This window comes from Pungitius pungitius, chromosome 12 (assembly GCF_949316345.1).
Source record: "Pungitius pungitius chromosome 12, fPunPun2.1, whole genome shotgun sequence".
Classification (NCBI taxonomy): domain Eukaryota; kingdom Metazoa; phylum Chordata; class Actinopteri; order Perciformes; family Gasterosteidae; genus Pungitius; species Pungitius pungitius.
The window spans coordinates 13,771,817-13,796,872 of NC_084911.1; the positions used below are offsets into that span (position 1 = coordinate 13,771,817).

Below are 25,056 nucleotides of genomic sequence, written 5' to 3' on the forward strand. Positions count from 1 at the left end.
ACTCCATCTCTGCAGCTTCCTGGTCCTGAGCGCTTTGGTGTGACACCTGTGTTAATGAGCCCACCTCTTGTTGGTACCGGTCTGCAGCTACAGATCCGTTTGACAGCTGCTTTGGGCATTCTTCTTTGGCCACGTAACGAGCCATAGCCTTCCTTGTGATTAGAATAGAATATTTAACAACGGCTTTCAAATAAAATGGTTCTAAAACTGTTTGTGCATTCGAGAAGCTGCCCTAAAATGTGCCTTTGAGGTGGAAATAAAATGAACACAATCAGTGATAATGTAAAGATGACTATTTTCAGAATAGTAACAAATACGGCGATAGAAGTGAAGTCACTTTCTTTAGAACACATTCGGTTTAACCATTTGATTCAGAATTGAAGTGTGCATAATAATTATTTAGGTTAATTAGCCAACTAACTGTTTTTTTATTGTCATTATGTGTTGCATTGTGATCAAATACTCCCTCTTCCTTGAAGGTATGTTTGCTTCTTAAATGAAATAAATATAACAGGTAATGGTAAATGAACATTACATGTCTCTGTCTCATTATAAATAAAATATAAAATATTACTATATGTTAGTACATCATCATGTCACCCGTCGTCCTCTGGAAACATCTGTCCTGCTGCTTTCAGATGAAGTGACCCAATGCCAGCACTAGATGGAGCACAATCTCCACATCGTGGTTATGTGGGTCAATGCAACCAGGTGCCGATTGGCTGGATGGAATTGTTTTTATATCAAATCTAGAGTCACTTCATGGTGGATTTAGCTCATTTTCTATATCAGATTAGACTTAATGAAGTTATTAAAACTGACTGTCTGACTGTCTAGTTTTATTAACAGTCCTTTCTTTGTTTCTGTTGAAGCATGACTTCATTGCTCTGTGTGATTTTAAGCATAATAATCCTCCCTGGTGTTTCGTCTCTTACCTCACTTGGACAGGAGGCTGTCCTCTTACAGTACCTTGGATATGGTGCTGCGAGCATCCATCCTCACCCCACCAGTATAGAAGAAGTAGAGGCTCCCTGCACAGAACGACAGCTGGAAAGCCTCGGCGGTGGACACGTACAGAGACAGATGTGTGATCTCTTGTGAGACCATCTGGCGTGGACGGAGGGAGAGGGGAAGCATGTCCGAAGTTGCTTTTTCAGCTGCAGGATATGAGCATGACATGGAGGAATAATGCATCTCGGTTGGGATTTATCTGTGCTCCTGCAAACATTTATAATCTGCGCATCATCAGGTAAGGTTCCAGGAAGGAAATGTACAGAATATGTTGCAACAATACCTTCTCTTACAGATACATATTATCTAATTAAAGTGATATTTCTTATACTTGTTAAATCCCCACAGTAGACACACATAAGCACACCCTGCCAGGGTAATGATATATACTTTGAAATGCACATTGCCCCAGTGGTCATTGTTGAGATAAGTTGATGAATTGATCTGCAGTGTGTCATGCATGCGGATGCACTCAGAGGCATATCCAACTAGTAGCCTACAGTACACACAAGGTCTAGTGAATGGCACTGAGATAACATCCATTTACTCTTATGCTCTGGCTTCATCTACGGAGCAGAAGCCCTACTTTCTGAACTTGGGTTCAGAGGGATTTGGCATATTTCCTTTAGCAAAATACACTCACTGTGGCATGTTTGTCAGTATAGTGTAGCTTTCACACATGCACTAGTATTGCCAACACGCTTTCCCTCTCAACGCAGGCTCTGCGAACCGGTTGCACGTTTACAGCAACAGTTATCAGACCAATGATGTTATGTGCTAGCATAGGTTAAGTGTTAAGTGGAACTATACAGCTAAAATAGTGTAATGAAATAGTAACTGTCTCAGGTATTGTCTGTATCTTTTAGACTTCTTTATCTTTGAATTGATTTAACATTATGAACTGATTGTACTTACATCCTGAGTTCCTTTTTTCAATCACGGTCTTTTCAGATAAACCAGAATACTTTTGTAGTGTGGTATTAATACTTTTAAACAACTAAAGTAAAGAATCGGAATACTACCTCCAACCGTGTCTCTCCTCTTGTCTTTTTAGTCACTGCAGTCTTGTTGCGCTTACCCAGCTTTTTTTGGGGCAACACAAACTCTACCATTCAGATGCATTGGGCCATTCCCAGTGGCTCTGCTTTAACTGGGCAGCTTTTGCCAGGCACGCCATTGAAAACCTGCAGGATTGGATGGAAATGGAGCTCCAAAATTGTTACTGGCAGCCTGAGGGAAGAAACACACAGGAGACCAATTCCCCTGCTAGATGAAAAATCTCAATTTGGCCTCATTAGAAAGCTTAATTACAAAAGATAATTTAGTTTTATGAAAATAAATAAACAACCCAATATTTTTTATGATTATACATAAATTATATTTCAATTTAATTCAATTAATTGTATTTTGTATGGCGAAGAAATCGCAAATGACAAATTAGACTCAGAGGGCTTTACAGTCTGTACACATGCGATATCCTCTGTCCTGAAACCCTCACATCGGCACAGGAAAAAATGTCAACCCTTCCTTGGGGATAATACGGGAGGAAACCATAGGGAGAACGTCAAAGGAAGAATCCTTCTCCCGGATGGACAGACTGCAATGGATGTCATGTGTACAGAATTAACAATGCATAAGATGTACAATACATTCAATTCATCTGACAGAAATGATACAAATAATTTCAAGTAGCAGAACAAGTGTACGGCAGGACCACTACAGGGGCAACCACCATCAGATAGAATCACCGTTAGATCCAACCACCATCAGATATAAAATACAATTTTGTTTTATTTTTTTCTATAATTGTCCGCTCCTCAGTGTCACATGGCAGTTCCACCCTGACATGTGCGTGTGTTTACATACACAGAGAGCGCCTGTCCACCCACAACAACCTCTACCCGCATAGTATCAGTTGCCACCACTATAGATTTGATGAAATTCCTATCATTAAATTAAATCAAAAGACCTAAATAAAACGTGAATTACTGTTCGTATGTTTCTGTCTTTAATCCCACAGAGCATTCACTTGACCAAAGCACGTATGGTTGATAGAAAAACAAATGCTGTCTTTGTTTCTCTTTGCAGCCCAGCCTCTTACAGCTAAGCTCGATGCAGGTTGGTGGGCGTACAAGGACGTTGTCCACGGCAGCTTTGTTCCAGGTAACAGTGTCGTAATCAGCAATATTTGTAAATGCTATGGAAAGTATGTATTTGGCTGAGTTGATTTCACTATTTGTATTCCCAGTTGTATTCCCAATTTATATTCAGTATGGTGCCCTTGAGAGGGAAACAATGAGGTTCACCCCCAAAACAGGACCGGTTTTGCATGTGGAAGCCAATTGAAGTTTCTCCCTCTTGATCTTTGGCTGGTTTTCAACCAGTGTTGGCTTTAGCTACTAAAGAGTCACTATCACTACAGGGAGCATGAGGCCATTTCTTAACCCTTCAGAAGTTGCACAGATTGTTCAAGTCCTTCAGGATGACACATTCATGCGGCCGTTGCAAGGAGATGCAATGTGTCTCCCAGCACATGGAGAATATTCCTTGACACAGGCAGTTAATCTAGAAGAGCTGGGCAGGGCTGTAGAAAGTCTTCAACCCGTCAGTAGGATCAATATATGCTGAGAACTGCTTAAGCCCTACAGAATGACCTCCAGCAGGCCACTGGTGTGAATGTCAGAACAGCAGAATTGGCATGTCCACCACTGGCACCCTGTGCTTCCCACAGATGAGAGCAGGTTCACCCTAAGGATATGTGATAGACGTGAAAGGGCCTGAAAAAGCCAAAGAGAATGCTATGCTGCCTGCCTTGGTGAGGGTCAGTGATTTTCTGGGGAGGCATATCCATGGAGGGACGCACAGATTTCTACCGGCTAGAGAACGGGACAGCCATTGAGTATCAGGATGAAATCAAGATGGCACCGATGATGGCTGCCACGGTGCTTAGGTGCTCTTCGTTTTTTGTTGTTTTTGTTGTTAACTATGTTTCCTGTTGCGATTCCCGGAGCTCTTTCTCCAGAGATGAGCTCATGAATATCAACAACTCCAGCGGAGTTACTTCCAACTTCTTCCTTCTGTTCCCGGAGAAGAGGAACACGGGCCGGCTCGTTAGTGCGACTCCACAAGCGTGGATCTCACACACCAAGAACTTCCGGGCATCTTTCTGTCTAAAGTGCGCTCACTGAGCAATAAACTGGACGAACTTCAGCTGCTGATGAGGATGGTGCAACAATGTAACAGTGATCCTACAACACTGTGTTCCTGATGTGGAATCTTTCATGATTAACTGTAAACCCTTTTACTCCTCCTGTGAGCTTGTTTCATTCATCCTGGTCGGTGTTTACATGCCGCCGCCGGGCAACATGCAGGAGGTACAGCCGACATTCTCCGACCAGATACGGCGTGTGGAGCAGACCAACCCGGATTTCTTGGTTATTGTCCTTGGGGACTTTAACAAAGGAAAAGTCAGCCATGAACTTCCAAAGTACAAATAGTCCCAACCAACCATTCAAGAAGTGGACCAGCAAGGCGCTAGAGGATGTTTTCAGGATTGCTACTGACAATATGGATGAGTTCACAGAGGCTGTGACTTCCTACATTGGCTTCTGTGGGGAGAGCTGTGTACTATCATGCACCAGGGTGACAAACCCTGGTTTACAGTGGAACTCAGAAAACTACGACTGCAGAAGGATCAAGCATTTAGGAGTGGGGACAAAGACTTGTACACAGAGTCAAAATACAGGTTTAGCAAGGCAGTGAGAGATGCTAAACGAATGTTCTCTGAGAAGTTCCAACATCAGTTCTCAGCAAGTGACTCTGCTTTGGTTTATGAGAGGCTTTAAACACCTCACAAACTATAAGCCAAAAACCCCAGACTCCATTAAAACCTTTGGCCTGACAGACTCCTTTTTCAAGTGGATCACAGACTTCCTGTCATGTGAAGCTGGGGAAACATCTATCAGCTTCTCGGCCCATCAGCACTGATTCCCCCCAAAGCTGCATTCTTTCCCCTCTGCTCTTCTCCATTAACAGCTGCACCTCCAGTCACCAGTTCGTCTACAGGTGGTAGTCTGACGATTTGGTGACATGGTGCAGCCTAAACAAACTGGAGCTCAACGCTCAGACAGTGGAGATAGTTGTAGATTTTACGGTCCCACCTTCCCCATCACCCTGTGTGACTCCCCCTTCACCGCTGTCGAGTCACCGTTTCCTGGGCTCCATCATCACCCAGGTGGGAGCTGTTCATCACCGTGTGGTACGCTGCAGCCACAACCAAGGACAAGGGCAGGCTCCAGCGTGTCATTCGCTCTGCAGAGAGGGTGATCGGCTGCTTTGCTTCCAGGACCCTGAAGCGATCTAGAAAGATTGTTGTCAACCCCTCTCAACCCAGACAAAAACTGTTTGTGCCCCTTCATCTGGCAGGAGGCTGACGTCCATCAGGATCAAGAACTCCCATCACACAAACAGTTTCTTCCCATCGGTAGTCGGGCTCATCAACAGAGGGCCCCCCACTGACTGACTCTGACATCTACCGTCACTCCCTTCACAACAGTGTTTATTTTGTCAACAAAAACTATGACAAAAAATGTTTATTAACACCCTTTTTCCCATGACTAAGATTAAGACGTGGGGAAAACTGACTAAATCTATTCTAACTTTTGTTAACGAGACGGGACGAAAATGTTGGTGGTTGACGAAGTCACAATACATTTATATCCCCCTAAATTTGCATACACCTAACAGACATGGGCAAAGTACGGCCCCCGTACGGCAGGCCGTAACGGCGGTTATTAAAGTGTCATGATTACATCATCCACAAACCCAGAACACTCGGTTACTATGAGGGCAGGGGTGGTTCTTCAACTATTTTACGATTCAGAGAGTTTGAGTATGCACTTCCTTGGTTTAGCGCTCAGTTTAGCTAACTGTTAGCAGGCTAAAGCCACAGAACTCCAGAGACCAATGTGCGTGGCGATGAAGACCCGTTTAACAGCCAGGGCTGTTCGGCAGACAGTCGGCCAGCAGAGATTCCATGCGGACCTGATTGCTCCATTTTCTGGCGGCGATAGCCAGCGTTTCCTCAGCTGGATGAGACAGTCCGTCACGGTAGTCTTCTTCAAACACGTCTAAATAATAAACTCCTTGCAGGGTTCTGAAGCCTCAGGCATTGGCCGTGAGACATGTGCACTTCAACCAGTACACACGGCACATCTTGAGAAGACGGTGTTAAACTGTCTCGGCCACCGTACGTTTGTTACTGAGAAACATAGACACGCAAGCACACTTGACAGATGAGGCTTTTGATCAAACTGCTCAGTGTAAGTGAAGGATGTGGCGGCACAGAGCCGGTGGAGGAAAACCCGGAGGACAGACACAAGAGAAAAAGACTGGTCATGAAACCAAAAGATAAAGAGGAGAGAAAGAGAAAGAAAAGTGGGGGTCCAGTTGAGAATGGCTGGTTTATGATGCAGCCCAATGTATTGCACTGATTGTAGGACGGTTAAGGAAAAGGAGGTTAATATGGCTATTAAATCTGACTAAAACTAGACTAGAGTGTAATTAGTTTTTGTTGATGAAAACTAATTACACTATGTACAGTATATAGCCATATATATGACAGTGACTCACTCTCAACCAATCAGACTGCCTGATTTCCACCTGTATCATAATTGAGGATAAAGATGGTTGCATTCTGATATTGATAGAAGATAGAATATAGAGAGATAGATAGATATAGATAGAAAGTTACACCACTGATTTGCTTAAGAAGGAAGCAAAGATTACTGTGGAGTAAGAGTAGGTTTCTTAAGAAAAGGTTTAATTACGGCCAACTCTGTAGTACATGTCCTGTCAAGAAAGACAGATTCATAATAGCGGGTAAAGACAAAGGAAAAACTGCCTTGACCTCGTCAGAGACAGGTATGAGGTTTAGACTCAGAGAAGTAGAAGTTTGTAGAAGTCAGTTGATGAGAGAGAAGCCATCAAGGTAGGTATCAGGGCACCTGCCACAGGTTGAATGTAGGAGACCATCAATAATAACCTGTATTAACGTATTTATCTGTTTATATTGTTAATTCTTGCTCATATATTTTTATCTTATTTCATCTTTTTCATTTTATTCTTATGTTGCACCAATTGACCAAGTCAAATTCCTCTGTATGTGGCAATAAATGGCTTCTGATTCTGATAAAGTCGTTCAACAGAGCTCTGTCAGTCTGGCTACAGTGCTGAAGAGAAATCTGGAGTTGTTTTCATTTTACTCTATTAATGATGAGTAATAAGCTGATCTTGCATTACAAGCGTCTTCTTATATGCTTTAAGGGTGTCGTGCCAAACTAGTCGAGATTCTAATTTGGTGGAAACCATTCAACCTTCCGCACAGTTTGCTTTAAGTTGCGGGTTTGAGGGTCATACCAAGGAGCAAACTACCATTTTCAATTTGCAATTGCGTCCAGCGCCACTCTCAAAAAGCCTGTAGCAGAATCGATACGATGATCTGATCATCTGGGATGGACTGAAGTTTCCACAGGAGTCCTCTGATATCTTGTGAGACAATGCTGACATTTAAGCAGAAGGAATCACGTCTTTAAACGTGACTACAGCGATATCAGATAAGCATCAACTGTTAAGACCTTTGCCAAGAGGAGCAGATTCAAATAGTAGGAATTCAAAGATTATGAGACAATGGTCCAATAAGAGAGGGTTCTGTGGAAAGACTGTTCAATTTAGCTTTAGATGACAGCAATCTAACATGTACATTTTGCTGAACTCCTGGATTGTTTACCTTACATTTAAATAATTGAAGTAGCCCGGGGGTAGACACAGTCAGTATAGGGTTTATTATTCAATTATATTACAGTATATTATAATAAGCAATATCAAAGAGGAACGTTTTAAGCTTTATCTTAAATGAGCTGACCGAGTCTGTCCCCCGGACTGAAAGTGGAAGCTGGTTCCACAAAAGAGGAGCTTGATAACTGAAGGCTCTGGCCCCCATCCTACTTTTTAAAACTCTAGGAACCACAAGTAAACCAGCATCTACGGAGCACAGATGCCTTGTAGGGCAATACGGTGTAACAAGCTCTTTAAGATAAGACGGTGCCTCACCAGCAAGTGCCTTGTAGGTGAGGAGAAGTACCTTAAATTCTATTCTTGATTTAACAGGAAACCAGTGCAGGGAAGTTAATACAGGAGTTATATGATCCCATTTCTTAGTTCTTGTTAATACACGTGCTGCAGAATTCTGAATCAACTGGAGAGGTTTAAGCGATTTACAAGAGCAGCCTGATAACAAAGAATTACAGTAATCCAGTCTAGAAGTAACAACTGAATGAACTAGTTTTTCTGCATCACTTTGAGACCGGAAGTTCCTGATTTTCAATGTATTACGTAGATGAACAAAGGCAGTCCTTGAAGTCTTCTTTATATGAGAGTTAAAGGACATATTCTGGTCGAAGAGAACTCCAAGATTTCTGACGGTGCTGTTGGATACCAGAGCAATTCCATCCATAGAGACTGTATCAGGTGACAGCTGACTTCGAAGGCGCTCTGGGCCTATCATGATAACTCCCGTTTTTTCTGAGTTTAGCATCAGGAAGTTGCAGGTCATCCAAGTTTTGATGTCTCCAAGACAATCCTGAAGTCTAACAAGCTGGTTGGTGTCTTCTGGCTTGATCGATAGATACAGTTGAGTGTTGTATGCATAACAATGGAAGTTTATGCTGTGTTTTCTGATAACGTCGCCCAAAGGAAGCATATACAGGGTAAATAAAATTGGTCCAAGCACAGAACCTTGTGGGACTCCGTGACCAACATTGGTGGTCCTCGAGGATTCACCGTTGACAAAAAGTCTTGGACCAGATTATGTTGTTATGTCCAAGACTCTTATCTAAAAGAAGGCCTTTTCCACATCTTTTTGGTCTCTGTAAAAGTGCTGATTTATAATTTGTAATTTAGTCAGAGAATATCCTACTAAAATCAAAAGTTAAGTCTGCTTCCTGGTCCAAACTCATGGCCGTCATGGATAAGGTCAACTAAGACTTTGGGAGATGGCTGAAGCCTGTTTGAGTAAGAGAAAAAGGAAAATACAGGCTAAACAGACTGTAACAGTGTGTTCATGGAAGAGAAACATCTTACATTGAGGTCCCACTTCTGGGTGTTATCAATGTGTGTGTTAATTCTGTATTCTGAGGGGGTTTGTAGCTATGTTGCAACTATGTTTGTGTGCGTGTGTGTGTGAAAGGGAGAGAGAGTATGTAAGGGTTTTTTTTGTGCCTACTTGTTTTGGGTACATAATATTTCTGCTCTGGGTTGTCATTCGGGAGTGCTGCAGAGTGAGTAAGTAGGACACCAAGTTAATGATCACAGGAGCCTCTGCCTCGCTCTCTCGCCCCCTCTTTCTCTCTCACACACATGCACATATATTCTGCTATTTTCTACATATTTTCTCTCTTTTGTCATGTAGTTATTTGGTTATATCTCCTCGTACTCACTCCCTCAAACACGAGGGAGATGGAAGGAGGAAAAAGACGGATAGAAGTAGCTCAATTATGTAGGAGAAGGAAACAACACTCCTCCCACGGAATAGAGGAGATAAGAACAAATGTAAATGTGAATAAAGCAGTGGCAGATTAAAGGACAATAGTGAGAAAAAAAAGATAAAAGAGAACAGGTTAAGAGAGATGAGATCAGGGAGAAGCCTCACCTGTAATAGAGAAAATTATGGAAAACAAGATAATCAATCTCAATAATCTTCTGATATCATTCACACTTTCCAACAAATACGTCTTACAAATACTCATGATGATTACAAAATTAAAACCACCTGTCATTAGTTTTGGTATTGAAGTTGGGATTTTGGAGATTGGTAATCTGCAAAAACTCCTATTATATGTTCCACCTTTGCTATATTGGACCGTTTTGCCTCATTGTCTTGTCTGATAGCTTAAGCCAGAGGTTCTATAAATATTGCGAAAAGGGAGGTACTAAGGCAGCAACTGTAAAGAAAAGACCAGCTGACTCTGTCAAACACCTTTTCCGCATCGAGACTGAGAAGAGCTGCCCTTAGATGTTGTTTATAACTAGTTATATAATAAGTATGTCAGGCGGGTGATGGAAGGCAGGACTCAAATGCAGAGGATTAAAAAAAAAGGGGTTTATTTAATAATTAACGAAAGTACTTCTTGGGCAAACGGTCCTTCAAGAAGGGGAGGGGAAATATAACAAACTCAAAATCACTCCGTCCGGAGGAAATAACCCGGTCTACAAAAACTAAGATCAAACAACAGGCAACAATAATCTTAACTTAATCTTGGCGTGATCGTGGCGAGAATGGCTTTGGCGAAGTCGATGGGAACGAAAACACTTCGGCACAAGACGAGGGAAGACGCTGACTAATAAACACATGAGGATAATGAGAAACAGGTGGACACAATCAGGGATCCGGGTAATTGGACAGGTGATACGAGAGGAAGGGCAAGCGATCTGAAACGAGAGGAGGGAACAGACTTTCAACATAAGACAGGAAATGACAAGACCAACACACCGGTGTTACAGTACCCCCCCCCTAAGGGCCGACACCTGACGGCCCAGGCGGGTCAGGGCGAGCCCTCATCAGGTCCGCTATGAGGGAACGATCCATTATGAACCGGGACGGGACCCATTGCCGTGCCTCCGGCCCGTACCCTTCCCAGTCCACCAGGTACTGCTTGCCGCGACCCCGATTGCGCACCGCCAGCAGCTCCTTGACCTTGTAGACGGGACCCCCGTCTACCATGACCGGGGAGGGGGGAGGCGGGGTAGGTGGAACCATGGGACTCTCCTTGGCTGGCTTGACCTGGCCGACATGAAAGGTCGGATGGACGCGGAGAGACCGGGGCAGGCGAAGGCGGACTGCTGCAGGACCAACCACTTTGTCGAGCGGGAATGGACCCGCGAAGCGTGGTGCCAATTTCCCTGAGATTCCCTTGAGCCGGAGGTTCTTGGTTGAGAGCCACACTCTCTGGCCTGGCTGGTACTTTGGGGCCGGGCGTCTTTTCCGGTCTGCTGCCCTCTTGACCCGGTCCCCCTGTCGGATAAGGAGCTGTCGTGCGGCGGCCCAGATCCTCCGACAGCGACGAATCATGGCGCGGGCGGACGGAACCGACACCTCCGGTTCCAGGTCCGGAAAGACCGGGGGGTCGTACCCATGGGCACACTTGAAAGGCGTGAACCCGGTGGCTGAGGAAGGCAGGGTGTTATGGGCGTATTCAGCCCAGATCAGGTGCTGGCTCCATGTCGAGGGTTTCTGGGACACCAGACATCGGAGAGAGGTCTCTAGCTGCTGGTTCACCCGTTCAGCTTGTCCATTGGCCTCCGGGTGATAGCCTGACGTGAGACTGGATGTAGCCCCAATCAGTTGGCAAAACGCCTTCCAGAACCGTGACACGAACTGGGGCCCCCGATCTGAAACAATATCTTTTGGAAAGCCGTGGATTCTGAAGACCTGGTTCAGCATTATTTCTGCAGTCTCTTTGGCTGAGGGTAATCCTGGCAAGGCTATGAAATGTGCCATCTTGGAGAAACGATCCACCACTGTGAGGATTGTGGTGTTACCTTGAGAGACCGGGAGCCCCGTGACGAAATCCATGGAGATGTCGGACCACGGGTCTGGACGGGATGGACAGCGGCTGTAGAAGTCCCATGCGCAACCCGGAAGACGACTTATTCCTGGCGCAGACCGGGCAAGCCCCGACGTACTCCTGAACGTCCTTCTCCATGGACCGCCACCAGAATCTCCGTGAGATGGCAAACACAGTTCGTCGAACCCCCGGATGGCAGGAAAGCAGCGAGGTGTGAGCCCAGTGGATCACCTGTGGGCGCAGCTCAACTGGGACAAACAATCGGTTCTCGGGGCACCCACTAGGTGGCGGACTCACACCGTTGGCTTGCTTGACCTCCTTTTCTATCTGCCAAACCAATGCTCCAACCACACAAGACCGTGGAAGGATCGGCTCTGGTTCTTTGGCAGCAGGCTCGGGATCGTAAAGACGAGACAGAGCGTCGGGCTTGACGTTCTGAGACCCCGGCCTGTAAGAGAGGGAGAAAGAAAAACGGTTAAAGAACAGTCCCCACCTTGCCTGGCGTGAATTCATCCTCTTGGCCCCTCGGATATACTCAAGATTCCTGTGGTCTGTCCAGACTATAAAGGGATGATCAGCGCCCTCGAGCCAGTGCCTCCATTCCTCCAAGGCCAGCTTGACCGCCAATAACTCCCGGTTGCCCACGTCGTAATTCCGCTCGGCTTTGGACAAGCGGCGTGACATGAAGGCACATGGATGCATCTTCCCATCCTGCTCAGACCGCTGGGACAGGACCGCTCCGACCCCCTCGTTTGAGGCGTCCACCTCTACAACGAACTGACGTCGGGAGTCCGGCATTATGAGGATGGGAGCCGTGGTGAATCGGGTCTTGAGGTGCTGAAAGGCTGCCTCCGCCCCCGGGGTCCAGTGGAAGCGCTCCTTTGTAGAGGTGAGTGCATGCAGTGGGGCCGCTATTGCGCTGAAACCTCTGATGAATCGCCTATAGAAGTTAGCAAATCCGAGGAATTGCTGGACCTTCTTGCGGCTATCAGGTGTAGGCCACTTGGCCACAGCGCTTACTTTAGCTGGATCCATCTGCACCCTTCCAGGGGCTACGATAAAGCCCAGGAAGGAGATGGTGTCAGCGTGAAACTCACTCTTTTCGCCCTTAACATACAACTTATTGTCTATTAATCGTTGGAGAACCTGGGTTACATGACGCTTGTGAGTCTCTAAGTCGGGTGAGTAAATAAGAATGTCGTCCAAATAAACATAAACGAAGTGATCTAGGAACTCTCGGAGAACATCATTAATCATGGTCTGAAAAACTGCCGGCGCGTTGGTGAGTCCGAAGGGCATGACCAGATATTCATAATGACCGCTAGGAGTGTTAAACCCAGTCTTCCATTCGTCCCCTTCGCGAATTAAATGATAAGCATTACGTAGATCCAACTTGGTAAAAATCCTAGCCTGCTGCAACTGATCGAATACTGAAGTCATGAGGGGCAAAGGGTATCGATTCTTGATCGTGATGGCATTCAGAGGGCTATAATCAATGCAGGGTCTAAGTGATCCGTCCTTCTTCCCCACAAAAAAGAATCCAGCCCCAGCCGCGGAGGAGGAAGGACGAATAAGCCCTGCGCTCAGAGACGACTCTATATATTCCTTCATCGCGACTTTCTCCGGCCCGGAGATGGAGTATAATCTCCCCTTAGGAATGTAAAGTAGGGTTCGTCCAATGTTATCCTGTTCGTCCAATGTTATCCTGTGTGTTTGTCAGCCTTTTTAAAAATCCTGTCTGTTCTTACTTTTTTTTATTTCTTTTTATTCATTTATTGTTTTATCTTTGTTTCCATTCTTTTTGAGATTATAGATGTAAACAGTTTGTAATCTACCTTCAAAATAGAGATTAGTCTGTAGGATTCACAGCATTCTTTATTTTTACCTTCTTTCGGGTCGACTAATATCATAGCCTCTTTCCATGACTCTGGAGTCGACGCTTTGCTAAGTGTCCAATTAAAGGATATTAGCAATAAAGGGGCGAGGTCTTCTTGAAAAGTTTTGTACCGCTCATTTGGAAAGCCATCGCATTTATTTGTTTTCCATTTACTAATTGTAAAATCCATTTTTTTGTGATGTGGCAGCTTATGTGTCATTTTGTATTTTTCCAATGAAAGGAAGATCTAATGATGAAAAGTATTGTTTAATGTTCTCTTTATTGCCAACTCTTAAAATAAGGCAATTTATGTTTAAAAAGTCATAATGTGATTCGAGTGCTTTGTGTTTGTTTTGTTTGGCGATTAGTGGCTTTAAGGCTCAACGCTTCTTTACGGTAACGCCCCCACTGGAAGTGTTTTTTTAATAATGCGCCGTTAAAGGCGTTGCGTGGCCACGCTTTCCCAAAGAGACACTCAAATCTTCCCAGAAACGAATAAACGGAAGGTCTTCTACAGTCTCTGATAGAAAGAATAATGCATACTTCTCGCTAGAAATGCCATTGAAATGCATACAAATGCTGATGCTTTCTTAAAATATTGTGTTTTTCACGGAGAATATGCTGACCGTCCGCCATGTTTTTCTTTTCGCTAACGGGAAACTTGATAGTCACGTGACCTATTTGCAAAGCAATGTAAATGAATGGGCCAAAAGAAACATAACATAGTAACGTTATTTTGGGGGAAAACGTAACATGACTACGTTTATCACGGTGGACCAACGTAGCCATTTCACGCTTTTTTTGGAGACTGGGTTGCTATTATACAAATCAATGGGTTGAATTAATTTAGAGCTCAATGTGGACAAACACCAAAACATTAAAAATAAAAGGCTTATTTTGGTGACTTTTGGTCAAGAGCCAGTTGATATGTTTACCCTTTTCCAATTTATTAGGCAAAGCAAACCTAGAAGGATCCTGGCTCCACTTTCATATTTATTATATATGGCCCGCACTGCATGATGGGATATGCTGGGCCTCAGAGCATAGATTAGATGTGTCTTCAAAATCATCTCCTGGAGGGACCACGGAACAGGACAGCTGTCTTGGAGCTGGGGAGTTCTAAGGATGCTGATCTCCATTACAAAAAAGAAAATATATGATCCACTTGGATCTGACCCTGGGATAGGGTTGGGTTAGATAATGGATGCACAGGAGCTTTACAACCAAATCATTGACGCCTGCAAAACTCTTAAAACCAATTAAGAATCATGACTTGGGTGTCCAACCTTTTTTCCCGAGGGCCACATACAGACAAATGGACAGGGGCCCTCACTAGATGTGTGGTACTGTATACTGCCTCACTTCTAATACGCAGCCAAAATGACAGATTTTACTTCAGCTCAGTGGCTGGCGCCAAATAAAGACCAGAAGGCACTATTTATGTTTTATTGTCTTCTGCAGGATCGACTTCATTCATGCACAAAACACATACGTTACATTGGTGCCGTGACCCGGATCATCAGATCCTGATCCGCCTTTGCACTCTTCTGTGGTCATATCCGTTTTTTTTTTCTTTCTTGATTGTGAACTAGGACATAGTGTTTCAAATTGTTTATCCACTTTTGATAATTTAATATATATATATATATATATATATATATATATATATATATATATATATATATATATATATATATTATCTTTCGTTTTTGTGGGGTTTTGGGTCTAAATACACAACGCAAGTACATCTATTGAATATAAACGGCCGTAAATATGGATGAGTTTGCTAGCCCAAGTCTGCCAAAGGGCAGGGGTGTTTGGCTCAGTCATATCGCTGGCAGTAGGAATTTGGGATACCCTAAACTAACACCTGATAGCCGTGACACAGGGCTAGGTCAGAGCCTAAATTGTACTCCTGTTGGTGGGTTAACGGGGGGTCCTCTTACGTCTACTACTGACAGTGATGTTGATGTCATACATCAGCTCACTGCCATGGTAGGGCAGTTAGGTGCCCAGATTGGTGAGTCCATTGTCGAAAAGTTAATGTCAGCTGGTGACCAATGACCAATGAGCACCAGACTGCTACTTCCCAGACCACACACAGTAATGTCGATCAACATGACCGTCCTCCACATGTGACAGTCCATGTGAATTCTGATAAAGGACTTCAGACATTCAGAGTGGACGGTACCGACAGATATCCAGTCCAGGACTGGATTGACATGACTAAAACACATCTCAGAAAACGACAGATTCCTGTTTGTGACCAAGCAGAGGAAGTAATGTGTCATTTATTGGGCAAAGCCAGAGATGTGGTGAAGATTGCCTTGCGCAGTAATCTTGCGCTTGACGTCGAACAGGAACCTGAACGGATATATAATGTTCTCCTCCAGTATTTCAGTGCTGCTCCCTCATGTCTTCCTCTTGCAGACTTCTATGCTACTCTGCCCCAGCTTAGAGAAAACCCAGTTGACTACTGTATAAGACTGAACAAAGCTGCTGACCTTGCGCTTGAGGGCTTGCGCAGACAAGGGAAGCGGACGGAGAACATGAACAATGAAGTGGCTCTCATGTTTGTCATGAATATAACACTGCCCTGATCCAGAACTGTCCTCCACTCTAAAGTTTAAACCACTTCACAAATGGACCTCGCGGGATGTTGAGTTGAGGATTAATGGTTATCAGCGTTAGTTGAGGGCTCGTGGTGGTGCCGCTGATACTGTACAACTGAAAAACTACATCACTGCAGTCACCTCTGGGCAGCCTAGTAAGCCACCGACTGATATGGCGGTGTCTGCGCAGTGCCTTACTGCGACTCCCTTGCCTCCTCCTCTCCAAGTTCAGCATCAAGTGTGTCATCCTAATTGCCCTTCTCCATCATCAGTCCCAGTTCAAGGAGAGTCCTGTCATGGAAATAATTTCCCAGTCGGAAGAGAGGCTTCTCACCCGTATCGTTGACATGTTTCAGGAGATGATGAAGAGAAGGCAGCCGCGCAACACTTTACATCCAACTCTTAGTGGACGGTTGCAGCATGTCTCCCGTGAAAAGCGTTCCCGAGAGGCATTTTGTACGGTCTGTAATGACTCGAGCCACACTACCGTTTCACACTGTATGTCTGACCGACTTTGTTTTTCCACACCAAACTGAACTGCCCTGCCAAAAACTCAACCCAATACCAGGCAGAGGGAAACTAGACGACTTGTATTCAGAGGGAGGCAATACAGGTCGCACAACAAACTCCCAAACAGATGACATGTCTGATGCTGAAACGGTGTACACATCTGTGAGAGACTCGTGTGATGAATCTGAAGTTGTTGTTTTCCAGAATATTCACAGAGTTGGTAGTAGTGACAGTCTTTTCTACACATGTGTGGTAGTGGGTGGGACAGTTACAGTAGGTGGCATGTTGGACAGTGGCTCCATGGCGTGTAGTATTAGCTGAGATGCTGGAGTGATAACTGACCAAAACTAGATTGATGTCAATGTAGTTCTTGTGGAATGTGGTGGACTTCGTGTGAGGCCCAAGTGCGCTTTTGGTGTGGAGATGGAAGTGTATGGCTGCAAGATGTTTGTTCCAACACTCGTTGTCCCGGGACAGTATGATGAGTTGATAATAGGGACGAATGTTATAAAATACATCCTGCATCAGTCTAAATTCTGAAAATCCTATTGGTGTCTGGCCCTTGCCCAGACAGAGTGTAGCAAACGTGCGGAGTAATACTCGGACACCGGGCAGCTCACTTATATGTTTCTTTATTTTTCACTTATATTACGACGTCGCTCGCTCCACACGCGCTCCACTCTCGCTCCACACTCGCTCCTGAGTGTCGGGTTCAGCGTGTCCCTCTCCAGACCTGCTCACTGTTTTTAAGCACAGGGAGGCAATCAGTCAAATGTTTCCCAGCTGCGCTTATTACCTGCCGGCACCATTCCCTGCACCCCTCCTCCCAGCTCTCCCCCCCCCTGCAGCTGAGCTAATCACACCCCACCACCACATACCCCCACCACCCGACTTAGGCCGGGGAGCCGTCCGGCCGAACCAACTCCCCCCCCCCCCCCCCCCCCCCCCTCCTTCTCCGGAGGGCGGGAGAGGAAGTCGGCCACGACCATCTGCGTCCCGGGCCTATGGATCACCTTGAAGTTAAAAGGCTGTAAAGCTAGATACCACCGAGTGATCCGGGCGTTGGTATCCTTCATGCGGTGGAGCCACTGCAGCGGGGCGTGATCCGAGCAGAGGGTGAATGAGCGTCCCAGGAGGTAGTACCGCAGGGAGTCGACCGCCCACCGGATGGCCAGGCACTCCTTTTCCACGGTGCTGTACCTGGCCTCTCTCTCCGATAACTTCCGGCTGATGTAGAGGACTGGGCGGTCCACCCCCTGCACCTGCTGGGACAAAACGGCCCCCTGCCCTCTGCTCGACGCATCAGTCTGCAAGACAAAAGGGAGAGAAAAGTCAGGTGTATGGAGGAGAGGTTCCCCGCAGAGAGCCTGTTTTACCCCCTCAACCGCCCATTGGCACCGCTCGGTCCACTGGATCGGTGGACTTAGGAACCTCGGGCCCCAGCTCCTCTCTCTCAGCTACTGCGGACACCAGCGAAACAGACTCCGCCTCCCTCCATTGTTTGAGGAGGTTGAGGTGGTAGATCTGCGTAGCTCCGCCCCTGTCAGATCGCACCACCTTATAGTCAACGTCCCCCACCCGCCGTGTGACCTCGAAGGGCCCTTGCCACCTGGCGAGGAGTTTTGAGCTGGAGGAAGGAAGCAATACAAGTACTTTTTCTCTCGGTGTAAATTGTCTCAGCTTTGCTCCTCTGTTGTACAGCCGTTGTTGACGCTCCTGGGCCTCGAGCAAATTCTCACGTGACAACTCACCCAGTGTGTGGAGTTTGGCTCGCAGGTCCAGGACGTATTGAATCTCGTTCTTTCCAGGGCTCGGACCTTCGGCGCCACTGTAGCAGACGTGCGGAGTAATACTCGGACACCGGGCAGCTCACTTATATGTTTCTTTCACACCCCACCACCACACAGAGACACAGACACTGAATGTTTCCTGTCTATGCTCTCGGGTCTGAGTCCATGGAGAGGTAGTCAGGTTTCTGACAATGTTGGTACAGTCAGGTGTAACTCAGCTACCTGTCTCTAGCCTGGCCGTGAATACCTCATCTGGGGAAAACTACCTAAGAACACTCCTATTTCTCCAGGAAGCACTTCATCCCGTTCGGCTCCCAGAGGTGTTCTGGTCGCAAAGATCGTAACCACACTTTGGGGGGACAGGCAGGTTCCGCTGAAGCTCATCAATACATCCGACAGACCTGTGCTCTTGAGGCGAAATGCAAACGTAGCCCATGTTTTTACATGTGCAGCGCTTGAGAACATGGATGTTGCTGAACTGACAGAGGTGGCAGGTTGCACCCAATCAGTCATGCCTCCTACTGCTGATACAGGCTGTGCCAAAGAAAAGCTGGGTTCAATTGGGCTCAGTACTGTTGACATTGAGTCGTGTGAAGTGTCTGTGAACTGTAAGAAGAAGATGGCTGATCTTGTCATGCAGGATGAGGACATCTTTTCGCGCCACCATCTTGATTGTGGAGAAGCAAAAGACTTTGTACATCGCATACACCTGTCAGATAACCGACCGTTCAGACTCCCATACAGGAGAGTGCCCCCTGGTCAATACCAATAGCTGCCCCAGGTACTAAGCGAGATGGAGGAAAAGGAGATCATCAGAAAGTCAACCAGTGAATACGCCTCACCATTGGTGCTTGTGTGGAAGAAGAACGGGGATCTACGCATCTGTACAGATTTTTGCTGGTTGAATAAAAGGACACTGAAGGATGCTCATCCTCTTCCCCACCAGGCAGACTGCTTGGCAGCGCTGGGGGGAACTGCCTTTTTAGCACAATGGACCTGACCTCCGGGTTTTACAATATGCCACTTCACGAAGACGACCGGAAGTACTCGGCCTTTACCCCCCCCATGGGTCTGTACGAGTACAACCGTCTGCCGCAGGGCCTCTGCAACAGTCCCGGGAGCTTTATGCGCATGATGACGAGCATTTTTGGTGACCAAAACTATTAGAGTCTTTTATGCTACTTGGATGACTTTCTGGTGTTTGCACCTGATGAGGAGACTGCCTTGCTGCGCTTGGAGATGGTGTTTAAGAAGCTGTGTCGACACAACTTGAAGTTATTCCCTAAGAAGTGCTTTTTCCTCAGGAGGTCTGTAAAGTTTCTTGGCCACATTGTTGATGAGCATGGTGTTTCAACAGACCCTAGCAAGATTGAGAGCATCACTAACATGGTAAGCACTGACCTCATGGAGTCTGATGGTGTGACTCCGTCCCCGAAACGCATACGGTCCTTCTTAGGGATGATAAATTACTATCAACACTTCATGCCTAGTTACTCCGCAATGGCCAAGCTGCTATTTGACCTGCTGAAAGGTGCAAAGAGGAGAGGTAAACAACCCCCCCCCCAAAAAACTGTCGAGCAGGAAGTTGTATGCGGCTGATTTGACATCTGAGCAGGGATAGGCTTTTGAAAGTCTGAAAGTTTCACTGCTCCACAGTGTTGTCTTAGCTCACCCCGATTTTAACCGTCCCTTCATGCTGTCCACTGATGCGTCCTTGGATGGCATTGATGCGGTTCTGTCCCAAATCCAGGAGGGTGAGGCAAGTGCCAGACCTTTTGCCAGCAAGTCGTTGTTATCTCGGTCTCAAAAGAACTACCCAGCTCATCGGTTGGATTTTCTAGCCTTGAAGTGGTCGATCTGCGAAAAGTTCAGTCATTGGCTGAAAGGCCACAAATTCACTGTCTGGACAGATAACAACCCGTTGACACACATTCTAACGAAGCCGAAGCTAGACTGCTGTGAGCAACATTGGGTTGCCAAGTTAGCGAGTTATGACTTAGATATCAAATACGTTCCGGGGCCGCAGAACATTGTAGCTGATGCCCTGAGCCGTGTGCCGTTGTCAAGGTGAGTGTTGGTCACAGGCTGCAGCCCACTGCGCAGGCACATTCAGTCTGTTGCCAAGGAGGACGTGTCCGCTGTGTTGAATGGGATGAGGGTCCAAGGCTTTGTGTCGTTGAGGTGTTGCAGCACTTACCTCAGTTGGTTCCTGGATAAGACGCCTTACCTGCTTACACTGTGAAGGACCTCTGTGATATGCAGTCAAGAGACAGAACCCTCTCTCGTGTTCTGTCTTATGTTGAAAGACATCGGAGGGCTTCTAGAAGGGAACGATTCAAAGAGTCTGTTCTGGTCACAAGGTACCTGAAACACTGGGATAGGTTGACTGTGAAGGATGGTGTACTGTACAGGACTTCAAGAGATCAGAAGACCAAAGCAAAGCGTTTTCAATACATTGTTCCTGACTCACTGAAGACTGAGGTTCTGCAAGGGATCCATGATAGGGCTGGACATCAAGCTCAGTCCAGGAGTCTCAGCTTGGCGAGACAAAGGTTTTTCTGGCCGAACCTCGACAGAGACGTAAGAGACTACGTTCGTCATTGTCAGCGATGCATCGTAAGCAAGACAGTCGAGCCTGAAGGGCGGGCCCCCCTGGAAAGTATAATGACAACTCGGCCGCTGGAGTTGGTCTGCATTGACTTTTGGTCGGCTGAGGATTCCAAAAGCAGGTCTGTCGACGTTCTGGTGATAACTGATCATTTCACAAGGATGGCTCAAGCATTTTCATGTAAGGACCAGACAGCTAAACAGGTGGCCAGGGTTCTATGGGACCGGTATTTCTGTGTTTTTGGATTCCCGCAACGTATCCATAGTGATCAAGGGGCTAACTTTGAGAGTCTGCTGATTAGTGAGCTTCTCAGGATCTCTGGTGTCAAGAAATCACACACGATCCCTTATCACCCAATGGGAAATGGGAGTGTGGAGCGTTTCAATCGGACCCTGGGTGGTATGATTCGAGCGTTGACACCGGAAGAAAAGGCTGAGACATGAGACGACAGGTTATTCCCCATTCTACCTCATGTTTGGCCGGATCCCCCGCATACCTGTTGATGTCCTCTTTCGTGCTGTTCTTCATGACTCTGCTGTAGTGAGTTATGAGAAGTATGTGGCGTGTCTCGCCAATGATCTGAAGGAAGCAATGGTTATTGCTCAGGTTCATGCTACAAAAGAGCAGAATCGACATGCCCAGCTGTATAACAAGAAAGTAAAGGGATCCAATATAAAGATCGGTGACAGGGTGCTCTTGGCCAACAGAAAGGAGAGGGGTAAAAAGAAGCTCGCTGACAGGTGGGACTCCACCGTCTACACTGTGGTAGATGTGAATACGGAGACACACACGTACAGAATCTGCGATACAACCACTGGACGGGAGAAGGTGATTCACAGGAATCTGTTGATGCTGGTCAATTTTCTTCCTGTGGGAGATACATGTGACATATCTGATCTGGCCTCATCCTTGCTCAGCACAGGCTCCTCCATTTCAGGAGATGATGGTGGCGAGGCTGAAGACGCTTTGTCTGAGAGAGGGGGTGAGCCTTGTAGTGTGGCTAGTGAAAGCTTTGGCATTAAAAGTGACAGTGAATCTCCTGTGACGGTGAGAGATGGACAGGCCCCTCTTGCTGATGCGGTGCCTGTGGATTCGGAGAGCAGAACCATTGAATGGATTGCTCAGTTGTCTGGGCCAAGTCTGGTTGATGCGACAACTGTTGATGCGACAACTGTTGCTTCGGATCCCAAGAATGCAACTATCTCACTTGAAGACGACCCCACTGATCAGTCTGCGACTTGTGATTCTTGCCCTTTGACTGCTGCGCTTGATACCATGACACCGACAGATAATGTGTCTGACTCTTTGCATACTGTGGTTCAGATCGCACCTGAACACTGTGGTCGTTTTAATGCACCGGTCAGGTCGAGATTTGGTCGCTTAATCAATCCTGTGAACAGGCTTATACAGACAATGTCCAGGCAGGATGCTGTTAATGAGTAGCCCGCGGTTGAGGCTGTTTGTAACTCCAGGTTACAGACTGTTACTTGTTTTGTTTTTTTCGTTATGAGTCTGTACTGCAGTGCTCTTTGTGTTTGGGCCTTGTGGGGTGTACAAGGCACCTTGTTGCCAGTTGTTGGGTTGAGAGACAAACTCTGCTCTCGTACCACTTCATCCTTATGGGATACATTTTTGATGGTTTTGTTGATGTTGGCCCTTTGTAAGTTGTAAATTTGTAATGTTTTCTTTGGAATGCGATCAGTACTGAGTGCTCATCTTTGATAAAATTCAGTGGAGGTGAATGTAACAGAAATACATGTTGTCATTTTCAATGTATCATCTCTTGTTTTTTTTGGTTATTAGTTATTAGTGTGTGAATTTTATTTTGATCAGTTGGATCTGTTTTGGCGGAAGTTGCGTTTCGTCTCGTCTGCGCCTCCTGGGCTTCCGTAGTCCTGCTTTTTTTTTCCTTCACAGATCGGTTACGCTGTTGAAGGTAGGTTGTGGGGAAAATGATGTCGTACTATTTTGTTATGTTCTTTAAAAATGTAATTGTATCAGCGACCATTACCGTGAGCAACATTATCACGACATCCAGCTGACTAGGTGGCATTGTTTTAGATGTTAAAATATACTTTTGGTGGTTGTTTAATTTGGCGCCATTTGTATTAGCCACATCCGGTTGCACTGACTTATATCTTCCCCTCTATGAAGCTTGTGTCTAGGGAGCTGAGGCGCAAATAAAGACCAGAAGGCACTATTTATGTTTTATTGTCTTCTGCAGGTACGTGTTTTTTTTTTCTTATGTTTTAATGACTGTTGTCATTCAGTTATTTATTTTGTTTACTTGGGGTTGTTGTTTTCCCCTTTTATCATGATTCTTTTGATAGTTATATAGATTTTAGGTAGTCTGGTTTTTCCTTGACAGATCGGTTACGCTGTTGAAGCTTGTGTCTAGGGAGCTGAGGCGCAAATAAAGACCAGAAGGCACTATTTATGATTTATTGTCATCTGCAGGATCGACTTCATTCATGCACAAAACATATACGTTACATTAACACTGTTAATTTGAATGTCTTAGATGCCCTAACACAACTCATTCCGGGCAGCTGGCTCCGTGTACCCTGTTGGGTAGACAGCAGAGAATATTTACACATTTTGAAGCAGGTCTGTGAGAAGAAGTGAATCTCCAAGGGTTTAGTGGAAGGATTCAGTAGGTATGGCGAAAAGAGGAATTACCCAACTTCAGAATATTCAATATAAAACTGAAAAGGCAGGAGATCAGGTGTCTGTACACGCTGCTTGGTGCAAACTTTAAGTGTCAAGATATCCCTTCAAAGGTCTCTATTGTTACTCCGTGTTTCTCAAGCTGGGGGTTTGAAACCTCTGTTATCTGTTGGTGCCCCGCCAAGACAAATTTGAGATGTCGTAAGATCATTGAAAAGATGACGAATACATACATTGCTAAGCACACTCAATGATTACTGCTATTGGAAATGGTGGCGCACAGAGTAGTGTGGTGCACTGGGAACCGCAAGGTTCATGGATCGAATCCCGGCTGCTCCATGTGCCATGTTGAAGCGTCCCTGAGCAAGACACCTAACCCCAAATTGCTCCCCAGGCAAAATGTAACGCATGAATTATAATGCAATGTAAGTCACTTTGGACAAAAGCATCAGCTAAATGACATGTAATGCTACTATCTCTTGTTCTCCCTATCTTTCTGCTCACTCCAATCCCACCCACCACCAGTCCCATCTTTCTGGGGTCTGGTTCACTCAGCCTGGAACTTGTGTGCAATAGGGAGGAGGCAGTCGCCCATCGACATTGAGACCAGTCACTTGATCTTTGACCCCTACCTGACCCCTCTGAGGCTCAACACAGCAGGACGGAAGGTAAGCAGTGTAACCATTCTGATCAGTTATTCCCAAAGTTTGGGTCGGGATCCAAGGGTGAGTTACTGAATTGCACTAAATCATATGGTTGCACCTAAGAAATACAAATTAAAGAAGTGAGAAAGAGAGAGCAAGTGAAATATGGTTGGGATGTGCCAAGATGGACAGATGTGTGACTGGTGTAATTTGTCCAACAGATGCAAGTCTTTTCCAGTTACCAGTTGCTACCTTTTTCCTATAGCATCTTGTTATTTAGCATTTCACTTGTATATCATTAATAGTGCTCAAGCAGGGCTTTTTTATCAACCCAGACATCTATGTAATTTACCATTAGAAAAGAAGTGACATCCAAAATCCAATAAAGTATACAAAATACTGGCACACCAGAAGTTTTGGTATCATTTCAGCATTGTTTGGCTGCTAACAAACACTTTTCATGGCAAACTCTTTGTTGATTTCTGTTGTTGATGTTCTTTGGCTGTCGCTGGGTTTTACCCGAGATAGTCGGCAGATTCAATAGATGTGCAGCTGACCCCTCTGCGTTAGGGGAACGCTTAGCTGCCCTCTCGTCAAATTAATGATGACATTTGGCCATTCATTCATTTTCTGTTATGAATTCTGTTTGGATCATGTAAAAATGCCTTCAATGTCCTGATCCTATATCATCAGACTGAAAACGTTTGGGAACCACT

The 25,056-nt window shown here is 45.7% G+C and overlaps 1 protein-coding gene across 4 annotated transcripts in view; it reads left to right on the forward strand.

The window, feature by feature from the left end:
- Positions 1-761: 761 nt before the first annotated feature.
- LOC119220420 (carbonic anhydrase-related protein 10-like) overlaps positions 762-25,056 on the forward strand; it is a 57,766-nt gene continuing 33,471 nt past the window's right edge. For 2 of the 4 annotated variants that reach the window (XR_005120591.2, XM_037476442.2), the window contains exons 1-3: positions 766-1,249; positions 3,100-3,174; positions 24,222-24,364. Coding sequence is in view for 3 of the 4 variants with exons in the window: in XM_037476442.2 (XP_037332339.1) it covers positions 1,189-1,249; positions 3,100-3,174; positions 24,222-24,364 (279 nt within the window). In the remaining variant the exon portion in view is untranslated. Of the gene's footprint in view, positions 1,250-3,099; positions 3,175-24,221; positions 24,365-25,056 lie in introns of all 4 variants that reach the window. The other 2 variants (XM_037476444.2, XM_037476443.2) reach the window with 2 other exon arrangements.